Here is a 13,297-nt window from a genome sequence, read left to right on the forward strand (position 1 = left end):
GTGGGGACTGTTGAGGGTGGGAGCCTGAGCAGCTTTTGCTCAGAAGTCAGAAGAGGAGCAGCACGGAAATGAGGACAGGAATAGGCACATTTTATCCCAGTGATAGTCAGTAATTAAGAAAATTGGAGTAAATTATAGGGTGGGAGGATCGGCTGGGCTGGCGATGAAGCCTGATAGCTTATCAGCAGCAGAGAGTCGGGCTGCAAGTCTGGACGGAACAAGGAGGTCGGCTCGGAACAGAAATGGACTAGAAGCAAGTGGGGTTCTGGGTGGTGCTGATGACCGGCGCTGGGGTGAGTGTGCAGATGATGGTGGATGTTGTCTACCTGCTTCTGAGTGTTTTGACACTGATACTTTTGTATCACTGTCAAAGTTTTATTCTGAAAATCCCCAAAATGCATATTTGGGGATTCTGCAGACTAAAGCCGACCTGGGTCCGTTTCAACAGGCCAAAACAAAGCAGAACGGTTTATTTTCCGACCTCTAACGAGTAGACAAAGAACTTGTGTGCGATCTTGACACCTATCTGTGGAACTGGGGGGGGGGGGGGGGTGAAACAGCTCTTCTGTCTATTGTTAATATTTCTATCAGCTCGTAGTCAAATCATCAGCCTCGTTCGAGTTTGGTGCGTTGGTGCCGTCGCCAAAAGAAACACCTGTGGAGGAACTTTCCCGACCGTTTCAAAGGCTCCAGGTTTAGAATAGATCAGTGTTTGTTTCACACTGGGTGAAATTGTCATTCACTATTGAAATGCAGTGTTTCCTGAAAGCTGCACACACACACACGCACACACACACACACGGTTTGCACAGGTATTACGGGTGAAAAGATGATGATGATGATGATGAAGGATTCTCTTCTGTGCAGCCTTTAGTTTGATAGTTTGCACACAATAATTCAACAGTGATGTTAGACAGAGGAACTGGTGGTTGAACAAAGTTAACAGGTCTGCTAATGATTCACCAGCCACCCTGGGATGGCTGTTACAAAGTTTTCTTTTTTTTTCTTTTTTTTTTTCTCAATAAAAAGCTCCTCGTGGAATTTACCATTCAAATGTCCAGGCTCTGAGTTTAACGCGCCTCACTAGCTCACCTTTTTTTTTTTCCACCATCTTTTAAACATACACAAACACACAAGCACGCGCACAAAGAGCACATCTATATCGGTTAGAGGGATTCCGGCCCATAAGCTATTTTGGTTCCTGTGTTGCTTTCACTGTTTGTGAAAGGAGATGTAAAAAGGAAGGAAGGGGACAGACAGACAGAGACAGACGGACAGTGCGAACGCCTCGTCGTGGCTCATTTTCCAAGGCACCTGAGAAGAGTAAGTTTTACCTTGATTCTTCTTTCGGGCAGGAGGACAAGGTGCAGCTGGAGAGCAGGGAGAGGGCGCAGGGCTTTCTAAACGTGGAAGTCTTTGCAGACATGTAGAGTTTGTGTGCGTCGCCTCTTTCAGGCGGCGGTGCAGCTGTAAAGTCAGGAAGTATTAATCAACTGTCTCTGTATCAAAGCAGATAAGGCTCTCCGCTGTGTGCAGGTAGAGGTGGCACCTGCCAAACACTCCACTTCTGTTCTGGTGTCACAGCAGCACAGGACACAACATGGTTCGGTGAGTCCAGGTGCTCCGCGCCGTGCTGCTGTGCGCAGTGCGCGAGGCATGAGGGCAACTTCTCTATTTCTATTCTTCCTTCTCTTCTCTTCCCTCATCTGACAACTCTTTTTCTCCGCAAAAAGTCTCATGTGATTTGATTTTTAGCGGCCGTTGGGTTTCATTTTTGTGGGTTTTATTTTTTTTTGCACAATGTTTCAGTAGCTGAACACAATCTAGTGTCCAAGACTCTAAAGGTTTCAAGCGGGTTCACGTCTACGGCCAGTGGATCTTTGGTCTCATTTCTGATGACTTGCATTCCAGCGCCGGCACAACACAACTGTCACACTAAAGTACCTCCTGACATTAGTGTGGCTTCCATATTTCACAGTTAAAGCTTCAAACTGCACATTTTTAGGCCTCGCCAAAAAAGTTAGCATCAAAAGGCTTTTGAAAGAAATATAGTTTATCCTAAATATATCCAACGGTTTTAAAATCTTGTACTTAATTAGGTACAAAATGCTTTTGAAAGGTTTGTTTAATTTTTATTCATGTGATTTTAATGGGAGTCGTTGGTGCGCTGCCTTTAATGTCTATAAATTTATCATACAGTGAATTTAAGAATATTATTCGATTTTTAAGATGAATAATATGTTACGTTAATTACCAGAAATCTGCCGTGATTATACGGGAATTTGCTTTTGTTAATCTTACTTTAACAATCTTAAACAAGCTTTATCATCATTTTGTCAGGTGAAAATAATGCCGCCGTGCCAGAACCTAATTCCTCTATAGTAATAATAATCACAATCTGCTTGTGTTAGTCGGGCTTTTTGCGCTTGTGTTGATTGTGTGTCCATTCTGGAACATTGCAGGTGGTTCCACAGAGACATCACAGGCCTGCAGGCCGAGAACATCCTGAAGAGTCGAGGAATCCACGGGAGCTTCCTGGCTCGACCCAGCAGAAAGAACACGGGCGATTTCTCTCTGTCCGTCAGGTAAAGGAACAGAAATCTGCAGGAGACCTTCTAAGCGTAGGAGCCGAAGCGGCTCCATCAGATCAGGTTGTTGTTGCAGCACAGGATGGTTCCACACCACCGGTGGTTCCATGATGGTGAACGTGAGCTCGCACGCTTGGGTCAGGAAAACGCTGAGTCATGTCAGATTCACCAGGCGGTTCTGATGGTGTGGAGGGAGAACCTCTCATGGCCTCTTATGTCTCTGCAGGGTGGGCGAGATAGTGACCCACATTAGAATCCAGAACACGGGCGACTATTATGACCTGTACGGCGGGGAGAAGTTCGCCACGCTGACGGAGCTGGTGGATTACTACACGGCGGAGAACGGGATCCTGCAGGACAAAGACGGCACCATCATCGAGCTCAAATACCCCCTCAACTGTTCCGACCCCACCACAGAGAGGTCAGTGCAGCGCACGTCCACGCACGCACGCCGCGTTGATCAGCGCCGCCGCTGACACGTGGACGCCTGTGTCTTTAATGGGCGACGCTTCAGGAGTGAAACTGGGCCATCTTCAAGCATTTTCCCCCCACGGAACAATCGCACACATTTAGAAAGAAAGAATCAGGTCACGCGTCCGGTGAAAATGTCCACGCAGGCAGCGGCAGCTCACAGAGGTCAAACCCCTGAGATGAAGGTGACAGCACGACGACCGTCCAACGTCCCCCCGTGGCAGCTCTTCTTTATTACTTTATGACAAATGAGCACAGAGGTTTTTCCTTTAGGGCAACCTTTCGCTCGATGATGCGTTTTTTGCTGTCACGATCTTGCAAACGTCTCTTTACACAACAGACGCCAACACACCTCACTTTACTGGCAATTAAGCTGACGCCACTGCGACACCCGGACGACTCACGCTGCGCATCTGGTGACTCCAGCGGGTCGTTTTTCTGCTTTTGTGCGGATTGTTACGTCTGTGTTTGTGTGTCGTCCACGTTTCTGCCGCCAACGAGGCCAAAATAGGGAGTTAGAACGTTAGAACCTGACTATTGGAGAACACGTGGCTATGGTCATTTCATAACCATAGCTGGATGGCTAATGGCCAGCAAGAAGTGCTTGTTCTCCGTGTGTGTGTGTGTGTGTGTGTGTGTGTGTGTGTGTGTGTGTGTGTGTGTGTGTGTGTGTGTGTGTGTGAGAGAGACACTCTGCCCCCCTTCGTCTGTTGTCTAACTTCTCTTTTCTTGCTGCGGTTGGAAACTTGAAGTTTTGACACTGGTGATGGCCAGACCGAGCTTGCCTTCCTCTATTGCACACTTCATCGTGTTATTGCTCACTTGCTACCTTCCTCATCTCACCGGAGCTTTCAGTTGTCTTCTAACACATTTACGCACGCTTCAGCTGGTGTCTTGTGTCTGAAATCACCGCAAAGTCTGTATTTTTGGTCCAGCGACGGTGCCAAGCCTGCACAGCCAACTGCGCAGCTATTGCAGGTGTATTGCTAGGTGTTAAAACTGGGTGGTGGTGGCAGCGGTGGCAGTGGTGGGGGGGGGAGGACAAGTCTATAAATAATTTGTCTTCTTCAGCCACGAAATCTGTCATCAGTAACTTTCCGACCACAAAGCAGGAAGTGTAGAAGAAGAAATCGAGAACTGTGACTAAAATTAAGTCGGAGCCCGGCCTTCTAGAGTGAGCCTTCACCAGTTCACACACTCTCTGCAAACTCTCTCTCTCTCTCTCTCTCACACATACACACTCACAGGAGAATATGACAGAAATAAAATGTGACAGAAATAAAACGGCAACAACAGCTGCCATTTTTAACCACCCGAGTGATTTTAATACGACAGCATGATTTCACGATTTCATAGAAAAACTGTTGTTGTTTCCGTGGAAACGCGAGCCATTCATGAACATGGCAGTTTTTGTGTGTCTCAGGTGGTACCATGGTCACCTGTCTGGGTCCAATGCAGAGAAGCTCCTCGTGGCTCGAGATGAACCGTTCACCTTCCTGGTCAGGGAGTCGCTGTCCACACCGGGAGACTTTGTCCTGTCCGTCCTGACAGACACCATCGGCAAAACTGGAACCAAGAGGGTGTCCCACATCAAGATAATGTGCCAGGTGTGTGTGTGTGTGTTTGGCTGTGTGTTCAGTGTGTAATAGATGGATTTAAGAATTGAAAGTCGATTTTTGGGGTTTCATCTCTCTGCAAGCGTGTCTTCCTGCAGCAGGTGGACATTAGTCAGAAATATTCAGGGGTATTCCCAATATTGCAACGTATCAATTAAATGGACAAAGTCTCATTTCTCTAATTTCATTTAAGCTTCTGCTTTTGTTCTTTTGCACATGTATCCCGCCACACGTCCCAGTGGTTTTTTGTCACCAGGCTTTTCTTGTTCCCCCGTCTCTCTCGGAACCGGCGTGTTTTTTTGCTCTTTACTTTTACTTTTTTTACTTGTTTTTTTTTTTACTTACAGCTTACCATAAACGGCGCCCAGGTTTCCATTGATAAGCAGAGTAACGTCAGATTCTTGGAACGGTCACAAAGATAGATAGGTGTCATCTCAGATAGGTGTCGTTTCGAAACCTCAGCGATGAACATCAGGCAAACACACATTAAAAACATCTCTGATCGCTGCGCTCTTTCATCAAAGCAGAAAGAAAAACAGGGCCGCGCATATTTTTATCTTTCCAACCTTTCTGAAGTTTCTGCTCAATGTGGCTGAAGTTTTTGATGTGTGTCTGATCACCCAGAACGACAGATATACGGTGGGAGGTGAAGACATGTTTGACACGCTCACAGACTTGGTGGAGTATTACAAACGCAGCGGCATCGAGGAGATTTCTGGCAACTGGGTGTATTTCAGACAGGTCTGTGCCCTCGTGGTGGAGATCCACAGTTTATTTTAATGACCACAACCTCTTCTGATCATCCTGATTTGTGTCCTCAGCCATATTACTCCACCAGAGTGAATGCAGGAGACATTGGCAGCAGAGTGAAACAGCTGGACCAGACCACACAGAAGCAGCTGGAGGGCGAAAGCGAGAAGAGCAAGGCCGGATTCTGGGAGGAGTTTGATGTAAGACTTTACCTGACTTCTTATTATGTTAAGTGTGGTGCAAGAATAGAGGAGTGAGATCCGTCCAGAAGCCCCTTTACCGTCAGTTATACCGCCACCCTGTGGCAGAGTTATGTAACGACACCAGTGGAAGACTGGCCGAACTCGAGTGATGTGGATTAGACAGAATATATCATTGTAGAGTGATTTATACTATATAAACGCATGAATAATCATACAGAAAAATTATCATTAATAACACAATTAGGAGTTAATTTCCAAGACACTTGAAAAAAAATGTTATCCACATTATGACAGTTATATAGTGTAGTTTAATTTACTTTCCATAAATTAACTGATTTTAAACAAACTGCCTCACTTACAAACATGTCTATCTTAGTAAAATTTATAGCTGCACCACTTGACAACTTCACAGTCTGAGCGACCTGATTTATTATTTTATGAATTAGGTTATGTCATATAAAACATCACAGGGAACCAGAGCCTGGAGTTTAACAGAGCCTGTAGTTTAACAGAGCCTGTAGTTTAACAGCGTGTCTCTGTCCTACAGGCTCTCCAAAAGCAGGAGGCAAAGGTGAAGAAGAGCAGAGAGGAGGGGCAGAGGCCTGAAAATAAGAGCAAAAACAGATACAAAAACATCCTTCCCTGTGAGTGTTCAACCTGCTCCTAAATATAAACGCATTCAACATAATCGGGTTGTGAAACTCATATTGGCCTTCCCGTGAACTCTCCTCTCCACTTGTGCTCAAAGTCAACGACACCAGGGTCATCCTGAAGAACGCTGATCCCAACGTCGTGGGCTCGGATTACATCAACGCCAATTACTTGAGAGTAAGACACGCCAGATATTCTGCTTTCCCACGTCCGATGACCCCGTCGTCACCTCCTGAACTGTCTCCATAGAACACCCTGTGGGAGTCCACAAGCCAGAAGGTGTACATCGCCAGTCAGGGGTGTCTAGCGTCGACTGTCAGTGATTTTTGGCAAATGGTCTGGCAGGAGAACACAAGGGTCATTGTCATGACAACAAGGGAGGTTGAGAAAGGACGGGTGAGCATTAACAAATACCCACGCCATATATCTAACGCTATACATTGAAATATCCCCTCTGTATTGCCTGCACATAAAGCGGTGACGTGATTGACTTGTTTTTGTGCAGAATAAGTGTGTGCCGTACTGGCCAGACAGTGAAGAGCCTAAGGATGTGGGTCAGTACGTGGTCACCATTAATTCAGAGCGAGAAGCCGCCGACTACAAAGTACGAGTTCTGAAAATGTGTCCAGCGCAACAGGTACCTTCGGGCTCACGATCGGCCTTTTCCTGACGTCCACCTGCTGGACTTCAACTTCTGCCGTTGTTCGTTTCACAGCCGCAAAATTCTCGTGTCATCTGGCACTACCAGTACATCAGCTGGCCCGACCACGGGGTCCCCGAGGAGCCCGGTGGCGTGCTGAGCTTCCTCGCTCAGGTGAACGCTAAACAGGATGAGTTTGCTAAGGCGGGACCCATGATCATCCACTGCAGGTAGGACGCCACCGTGCGCTCCAGCTGGTCACATGCTCAGTCGTCTGTCATAAAGCTTCATAATCATAAATACTACGGCAACGCACAGATCTTTAGGTTTACAACCCTTTGGGATTTTGATTAGAAAGGTCGGAACAAAAGCTTTTCAGTCTACAGATGATCCTTTTTGGAATTTTGCCTGTGATGTGAGGGATGCCCGAGGCCACTTGTGTGGACAGTAAGATGATGGCTGTGAAGGTTCCGAACACCTAATCCATAGTTAAAATGACCTCTGCACATAAACAATGTTCAGTATTTTAGGAACAAATTGACGAATTTGCATTGAAAGCAGTTTTTGGTGAAGTGATGTTGGTGGTTAAGTTTTTGTCCAGAAAATAATAAGAAAATCTTATTTTTGCTTTCGTTTGTAAGTAATCTTTTCTATTTCGTCTCCTTACAATGATGTTAAATAGTAAAAAAGTTAAATGAGGATGCAATTTATTCAGAGATGAAACATGAACAAGAGCAATATTTCACACTAAAACATTTCAATCTGTTCCAAACAAAACGGCTCCAATAAATCAGTTATCCTGGTAAATCAACCACTTGAAATGAGTCCAATTTAAATTTCCACACTCAAAAACCCACTTTTAATTGTCTTGCGCAGCGCTGGAATCGGCCGCACGGGTACGATCGTGGTGATCGACATGATCTTGGAGACCATCAACACTTTAGGTACGTTCAGGCTGCCGTCTGCAGACCAGGGCCTTCTGATGCCCCCCTCGGTGCCCCCACCCATCTTTCCCGTCTCACCTCCAGGCCTGGACTGCGACATCGACATCTCCAAGTACATCCAGATGGTTCGAGAACAGCGCTCCGGCATGGTGCAGACCGAGGCCCAGTACAAGTTCATCTACCTGGCTGTGGCCGATTACATCCAGGCCACCAAGGCCAAAGATTATGCCTCCATGGTGAGCAGCGCAGAGACGTTGTCAGGGGCAACGGTGGAAAAGTTTGGGTGCGAATGTGGATTATCGGGTCAACGGGGTTTTCCACCTTTGACCACAGCCAGTCAGGCGGCTGCAGCAGATTTATCAGATAGTGAAATGAACGTTGACCGAGAGACAGAAACTGTTGTGCAGACAAAGTGTGTGTGTGTGTGTGTGTGTGTGGGGGGGGGGGTCTGCAGGTTGGAACCATCCTGTGTCCATATCTGATGTAGCTCTTTCTTATGTCAGGGAACAGATACGGAGTACGGAAACCTGCAACTCAAACACCCTGCTGTTGGCAGACAGACGTCAAAGTGAGTGAGAGCCATTCCCGTGTGTGTGTGTGTGTGTGTGTGTGTGTGTGTGTGTGTGTGTGTGTGTGTGTGTGTGAGTCAGACGTTGCTGTTACATTCATGCAGCTCCTCCAAACCTCACGCCGCCACCACACTTTTCTTCTGTCCGATGTGACTCAGCACGTTCGGCCCGAGTTGCTCAGATTGTAGTTTTTAATGATGAGTAACACTTGAAAACTTCCCCGTTGTTGATGCGCTCATTCTCACGCCACAACAGAGTCAGAAGAAACCCAGTCTGATCCAGTTCCAGAGTGCTGTGTTGTCTTTGTTTCGTATTGGTTCTGGTTTCGTCAGGAGCAGCAGTCGCTGCTGCATCGAGCCTCCGGAGAGACTTCATTCATTTAATTCAGGTGTTCTGAGTTCTTTCAGTTTCCAGCTTTGACCGACTGTTCACGGGCAGCAGCTCCCTTCGTCATCCTCTCCACCTCAACTGGTCCTCATGCTGGACCCAACAGCCAAATTACTAAACGATCCCTGAGCGGCTTCTTTCTGTGTTAACAGGAGCAGGGAGGACGTTTACGAGAACTTTTCAAAAGCCAAGAAAGATGGAAAGAAGCAAAAGGCCGACAAGAAGAGCGGCTCAATTAAGAAAAGATAGAAGAGGCTCCGAATATATATCATCCACCGTGTTCTTTATATTAATGCAGATTATTTTTGTCTTGGAGATTTTTTAGTGAAGATAAAGAAATCTAAATGTGACCTCTCCGATTAGATGACTTTTGGTCCTCTTGATGCCGTTGTTTTAAATAAAAATAAAGCATGTTTCAACAAATCCAGCGTGTCGCTCTCCTGATGTTGCTGCTCAGCTCAAACATTTGACAGGTCACAAATTAGCAGATTTAATCAACGGCTGCTTTCCTTGTGTCACAGAGTGCCATCATTTAAAGAGTGAGTCTAATTAGGCCTAATTAGGCCTCCTGCACCATGTGAGAGGCTCTCTAAGATACACTACATATGAAAAAGCATTAGGAACTAACGTGTTAGCAAATATCGACTTTAATGACAGCAGACATGGAAAAGCTGAAACCTTTTATCGATCTATTATTGTTTTTCTGCACATTTACACATAAATGAATGTCTACTTTAAAAAACTGAAACTTTATCAGTATCACTCTATACGACAGAAGGATTCGGGTCAATGATTTGACTCACTAAGTCAAGTAAGGAGGCCACTTTTGCAGCCCAGCGGCTCTTTCTTGCTCTCCTGACCGTAAAGCGCCGCCTCTCCCTCCCACTGGGTGCTGGGTGGCCAACCCCCACACCCCCACACCGTCTCCCACTCCTCCTCCTCCCTGTGCTTCTGCAGAAACTCCAGTCAGAGCTGATTCTCCCCGCAGCTGCACAAAGTCCGGAGATAAGACGAGCGGAGCTCTTGAGGCTTGTTGCGCGTCTGTGCGTCCGCGGAACTGACATCGGATCCAGAGTGGAGCAAAGAAAGGCAGGAGGGAAGACGAGCCGAGCACTGGAGCCGCCTGCTCTCTGGGGAGGGAGAACATGTCCAAGCCCGACTACTCCGGCACCTATCATATGGTGGAGCAGCACAACATGGACGCGTACCTCGAAGGTTTAGGTGAGGCGGACGCCTGATTTCACCGCTTCTCTAGTTCCTGAAAATGCGACCCAGCCACCGTCACAGGGCCCCATTTTGCGACCCCCGAATCTTCTGAAGAAAGTAGTAATGCTTCGATTTCACAATTTAGATCACGCTCACTTGCAGCTGCACATTTTAGTGCGATGAAGTCACCATCTTCGTGACTGTGTCTCTGATGATCCCTGTGCTTTGATCTCTCCTCTCAGATATTGGCTTTGCTCTGAGGAAGATCGTGTGTCTGTTGAAGCCCACCAAAGAGATCGCCCACGATCCGGCCTCAGGAGCCATGAAGATCCGCACCATCACCACATTTAAGAACTTTAACATGGATTTCAGGATAGGGGAAGAGTTTACTGAAGATCTTGGGCCGGTGGACGGTCGTACCTGTCAGGTCTGTGTGGATGAACAGTCTTTGAACTTTGAAATCAAAGAAATCTCAGCCTTTGTCTCGTCTGTCCCCCGACCGCTGTGAGCGATGTCTTTCTCTCTGTGTGTGATGTAATCATCTCTTCCTGCTTAAATTCTGCACGAGTAAAGAGTTTCTCAGCCTCACGGAGAGAAACACTAAACCCTAACCCTAACCCTAAACCCTAACCCTAAACTCTAACCCTAAACTCTGACCCTAAACTCTAACCCTAAACTCTGACCCTAAACCCTAACCCTAACCCTAACCCTAAACCCTAAACTCTAACCCTACCCTAAACCTAAACCCTAAACCCTAAACCCTAACCTAAACCCTAACCCGAACCCGAACCCGAAACCCTAACCCTAAACTCTAACCCTAACCCTAAACTCTAACCCTAAACCCTAACCTCTAACCCTAAACCTCAAACCCTAACCCTAAACTCTAACCCTAAACTCTAACCCTAAACCCTAACCCTAACCCTAAACCTAAACCCTAAACTCTAACCCTAAACCCTAAACCCTAAACTCTAACCCTAAACTCTAACCCTAAACCCTAACCCCTAACCCTAAACCCTAACCCTAACCCTAAACCCTAAACCCTAACCCTAAACTCTAACCTAAACCCTAAACCCTAACCCTAACCCTAAACTCTAACCTAAACTCTAACCCTAAACTCTAACCCTAAACCCTAAACTCTAACCCTAACCCTAACCCCTAACTCTAACCCTAAACCCTAAACTCTAACCCCTAACCTCAAACCCTAAACTCTAACCTCTAAACTCTAACCCTAAACTCTAACCTAAACCCTAAACCCTAACCCTAAACCCTAAACTCTAACCCTAACCCTAAACCCTAACCTCAAACCCTAACCCTAACCCTAAACTCTAACCCTAAACCCTAAACCCTAAACCCTAAACTCTAACCTCTAAACTCTAACCCTAAACCCTAAACTCTAACCCCTAACCCCTAAACCCTAACCCTAACCCTAAACTCTAACCTAAACCCTAAACTCTAACCCTAAACCCTAAACTCTAACCCTAAACTCTAACCCTAAACCCTAAACTCTAACCCTAAACTCTAACCCTAAACTCTAACCCTAAACCTCAAACCCTAAGCTCTAAACCCTAACCCTAAACCCTAAACTCTAACCCTAACCCTAACCCTAAACTCTAACCTAAACCCTAAGCTCTAACCCCTAAACCTAAACCCTAAAACCTAACCCTAAACTCTAAACCTAAACCCTAACCCTAAACCCTAAACTCTAACCCTAAACTCTAACCCTAAACCCTACAGGTGGCGTCTCCTTCGCCTCAGGTCTCGGTGCCCAGCCATGTCTCAGCTTGTCTCAGCTTGTTTGGGTGTGTGTGTAAGTGTGTTGTATGCATGTGTGTGTGTGTGTGTGTGTGTGTCCTTTTCCTTGATTCTCTTGTTCTCTTTGCTGTTTTTATCCTTTGTGAGGCACTTTGTGCTACCTAGTGTATGAAAAGTGCCATATAAATAAAGACTGAATTGAATTGAATTAAACCCTAAACCCTAAAAGTTGCAAAGGTACTGCGGTCTTGAACTGTTTCGCTCCTTCGGTTCAGGCTGAGCCGCGTACAAACGTCACCTCTGCTTGTTTCAGACCACGGTGAGCTGGGACGGAGACAGCCTGGTCTGTGTGCAACAAGGCGAGAAGGAAGGACGAGGCTGGACACACTGGCTGGAGGGAGACAAGCTGCATTTGGTGAGGATTTATAACGGGGGTGAAAAGAAGGGGGAAGGGGGAAGGGGGGGGGGGGTTACCAGGAAAATGACAATACAAAAGGAGGAAAAGAGGCCAAATCCGATGCTCACCGAGGGGAGAACATGCAAATAAGGCAACGTTTGAAAGTCTTTACAAAAAGCTTTCCCTTATAAAAGATGCTCTGTGCAGCTGTACCCCCCCCCCCCCCATCCCCCCCCCCCCCCCCCCCCCCACACACACACACACATACACCTTTCATTGGAGTCCATTTCCTGGAAAAAAACAAAAACTTGTCTAACGTGATCGGTGCCCCGGGGGATTGAATGTAACCAATCAGGAAAGGATTCCTCGTCACCTCTGCGGCGAGGACAAAGCCACCGTGGCGTCCAAACCTCCGGAGAACACGATTAAAGAAATACCACCGAGGATGATCCTGATGGTAGAGCCGGTTACACAAGGGGCGGAGGGGAGCAGGAAGATGGATTAGGAGCTAAAAGGATGAGGCGAGGGAGGGGAAAGTGGATCGGTCGCCCTGGTTTCTGCGCCGCTCACTGAGCTGGTGTCATTGATTTTCACTCTCCTCCATCACCTCCCGGCTTTTTCTTGAAGATCTATTTCTTTTCCTCTACAGGAGATGAGAGTTCAGGGAGTGGTCGCCAAGCAAGTCTTCAAGAAGGCCAACTGAAGTGAAGTAAAATGAGTTCTGGAGGAAAGCAAACATTTGTTCATGAAGTAAAATATAGTTCCGAACTTGGTCCGAGTGCTGCTCAGTGTTGGTAGTCGTAGTGTTAAACCATAATGAAGACTCAGCGTGCCTGATGATAATTGTGCAAATGTTCTTATTTGTGTCATATGTTTTCACTGACATGGGGTCAGATCATGATTGCAGAAAACTGCCAATCCCATAATTAGCAGGAGTATTTTTAGTTTCTTATGACCATTTTTAATCCCCTTTTATCAACGTGGCCCTTTATAAGCAGAAGCTTTTAACGGCGTCTGACACCTGTTCCCATCCCTGTGAAAGTCAAACTCCAGCTGTTCCCTGGACTCCAATAAACTCCTCCTTATCAATGTTTGCACCAGATATGTGTCTGGATGTTTATTG

The 13,297-nt window shown here is 46.5% G+C and overlaps 2 protein-coding genes and 1 long non-coding RNA gene across 3 annotated transcripts; 2 read left to right on the plus strand and 1 right to left on the minus strand.

The window, feature by feature from the left end:
* The first annotated feature begins 1,165 nt into the window (after positions 1-1,165).
* ptpn6 (protein tyrosine phosphatase non-receptor type 6) lies at positions 1,166-9,240 on the plus strand. The gene is made up of 16 exons (XM_057045975.1): positions 1,166-1,323; positions 1,514-1,608; positions 2,463-2,585; positions 2,815-3,009; positions 4,483-4,666; positions 5,300-5,416; positions 5,497-5,625; positions 6,176-6,272; positions 6,377-6,456; positions 6,529-6,675; positions 6,785-6,916; positions 6,995-7,149; positions 7,796-7,863; positions 7,948-8,099; positions 8,367-8,431; positions 8,972-9,240. Exons 2-16 carry the CDS (start codon positions 1,601-1,603, stop codon positions 9,066-9,068), a joined length of 1,749 nt encoding a protein of 582 aa, XP_056901955.1. The 5' UTR covers positions 1,166-1,323; positions 1,514-1,600; the 3' UTR covers positions 9,069-9,240.
* Positions 9,241-9,448: 208 nt separating this feature from the next.
* Positions 9,449-10,934, minus strand: LOC130533072 (uncharacterized). The gene is made up of 2 exons (XR_008952476.1): positions 10,888-10,934; positions 9,449-10,675 (listed from the first exon to the last, which is right to left on the minus strand). It is a non-coding gene; the product is annotated as an uncharacterized LOC130533072 (long non-coding RNA).
* rbp5 (retinol binding protein 1a, cellular) lies at positions 9,763-13,276 on the plus strand. The gene is made up of 4 exons (XM_057046189.1): positions 9,763-10,040; positions 10,268-10,452; positions 12,091-12,192; positions 12,824-13,276. The coding sequence occupies exons 1-4, from the start codon at positions 9,965-9,967 to the stop codon at positions 12,875-12,877; spliced, it is 417 nt and encodes a 138-aa protein (XP_056902169.1). The 5' UTR covers positions 9,763-9,964; the 3' UTR covers positions 12,878-13,276.
* The last annotated feature ends 21 nt before the right edge of the window (positions 13,277-13,297 follow it).

This window comes from Takifugu flavidus, chromosome 10 (assembly GCF_003711565.1).
Source record: "Takifugu flavidus isolate HTHZ2018 chromosome 10, ASM371156v2, whole genome shotgun sequence".
In the NCBI taxonomy this organism is placed as follows: Eukaryota; Metazoa; Chordata; class Actinopteri; order Tetraodontiformes; family Tetraodontidae; genus Takifugu; species Takifugu flavidus.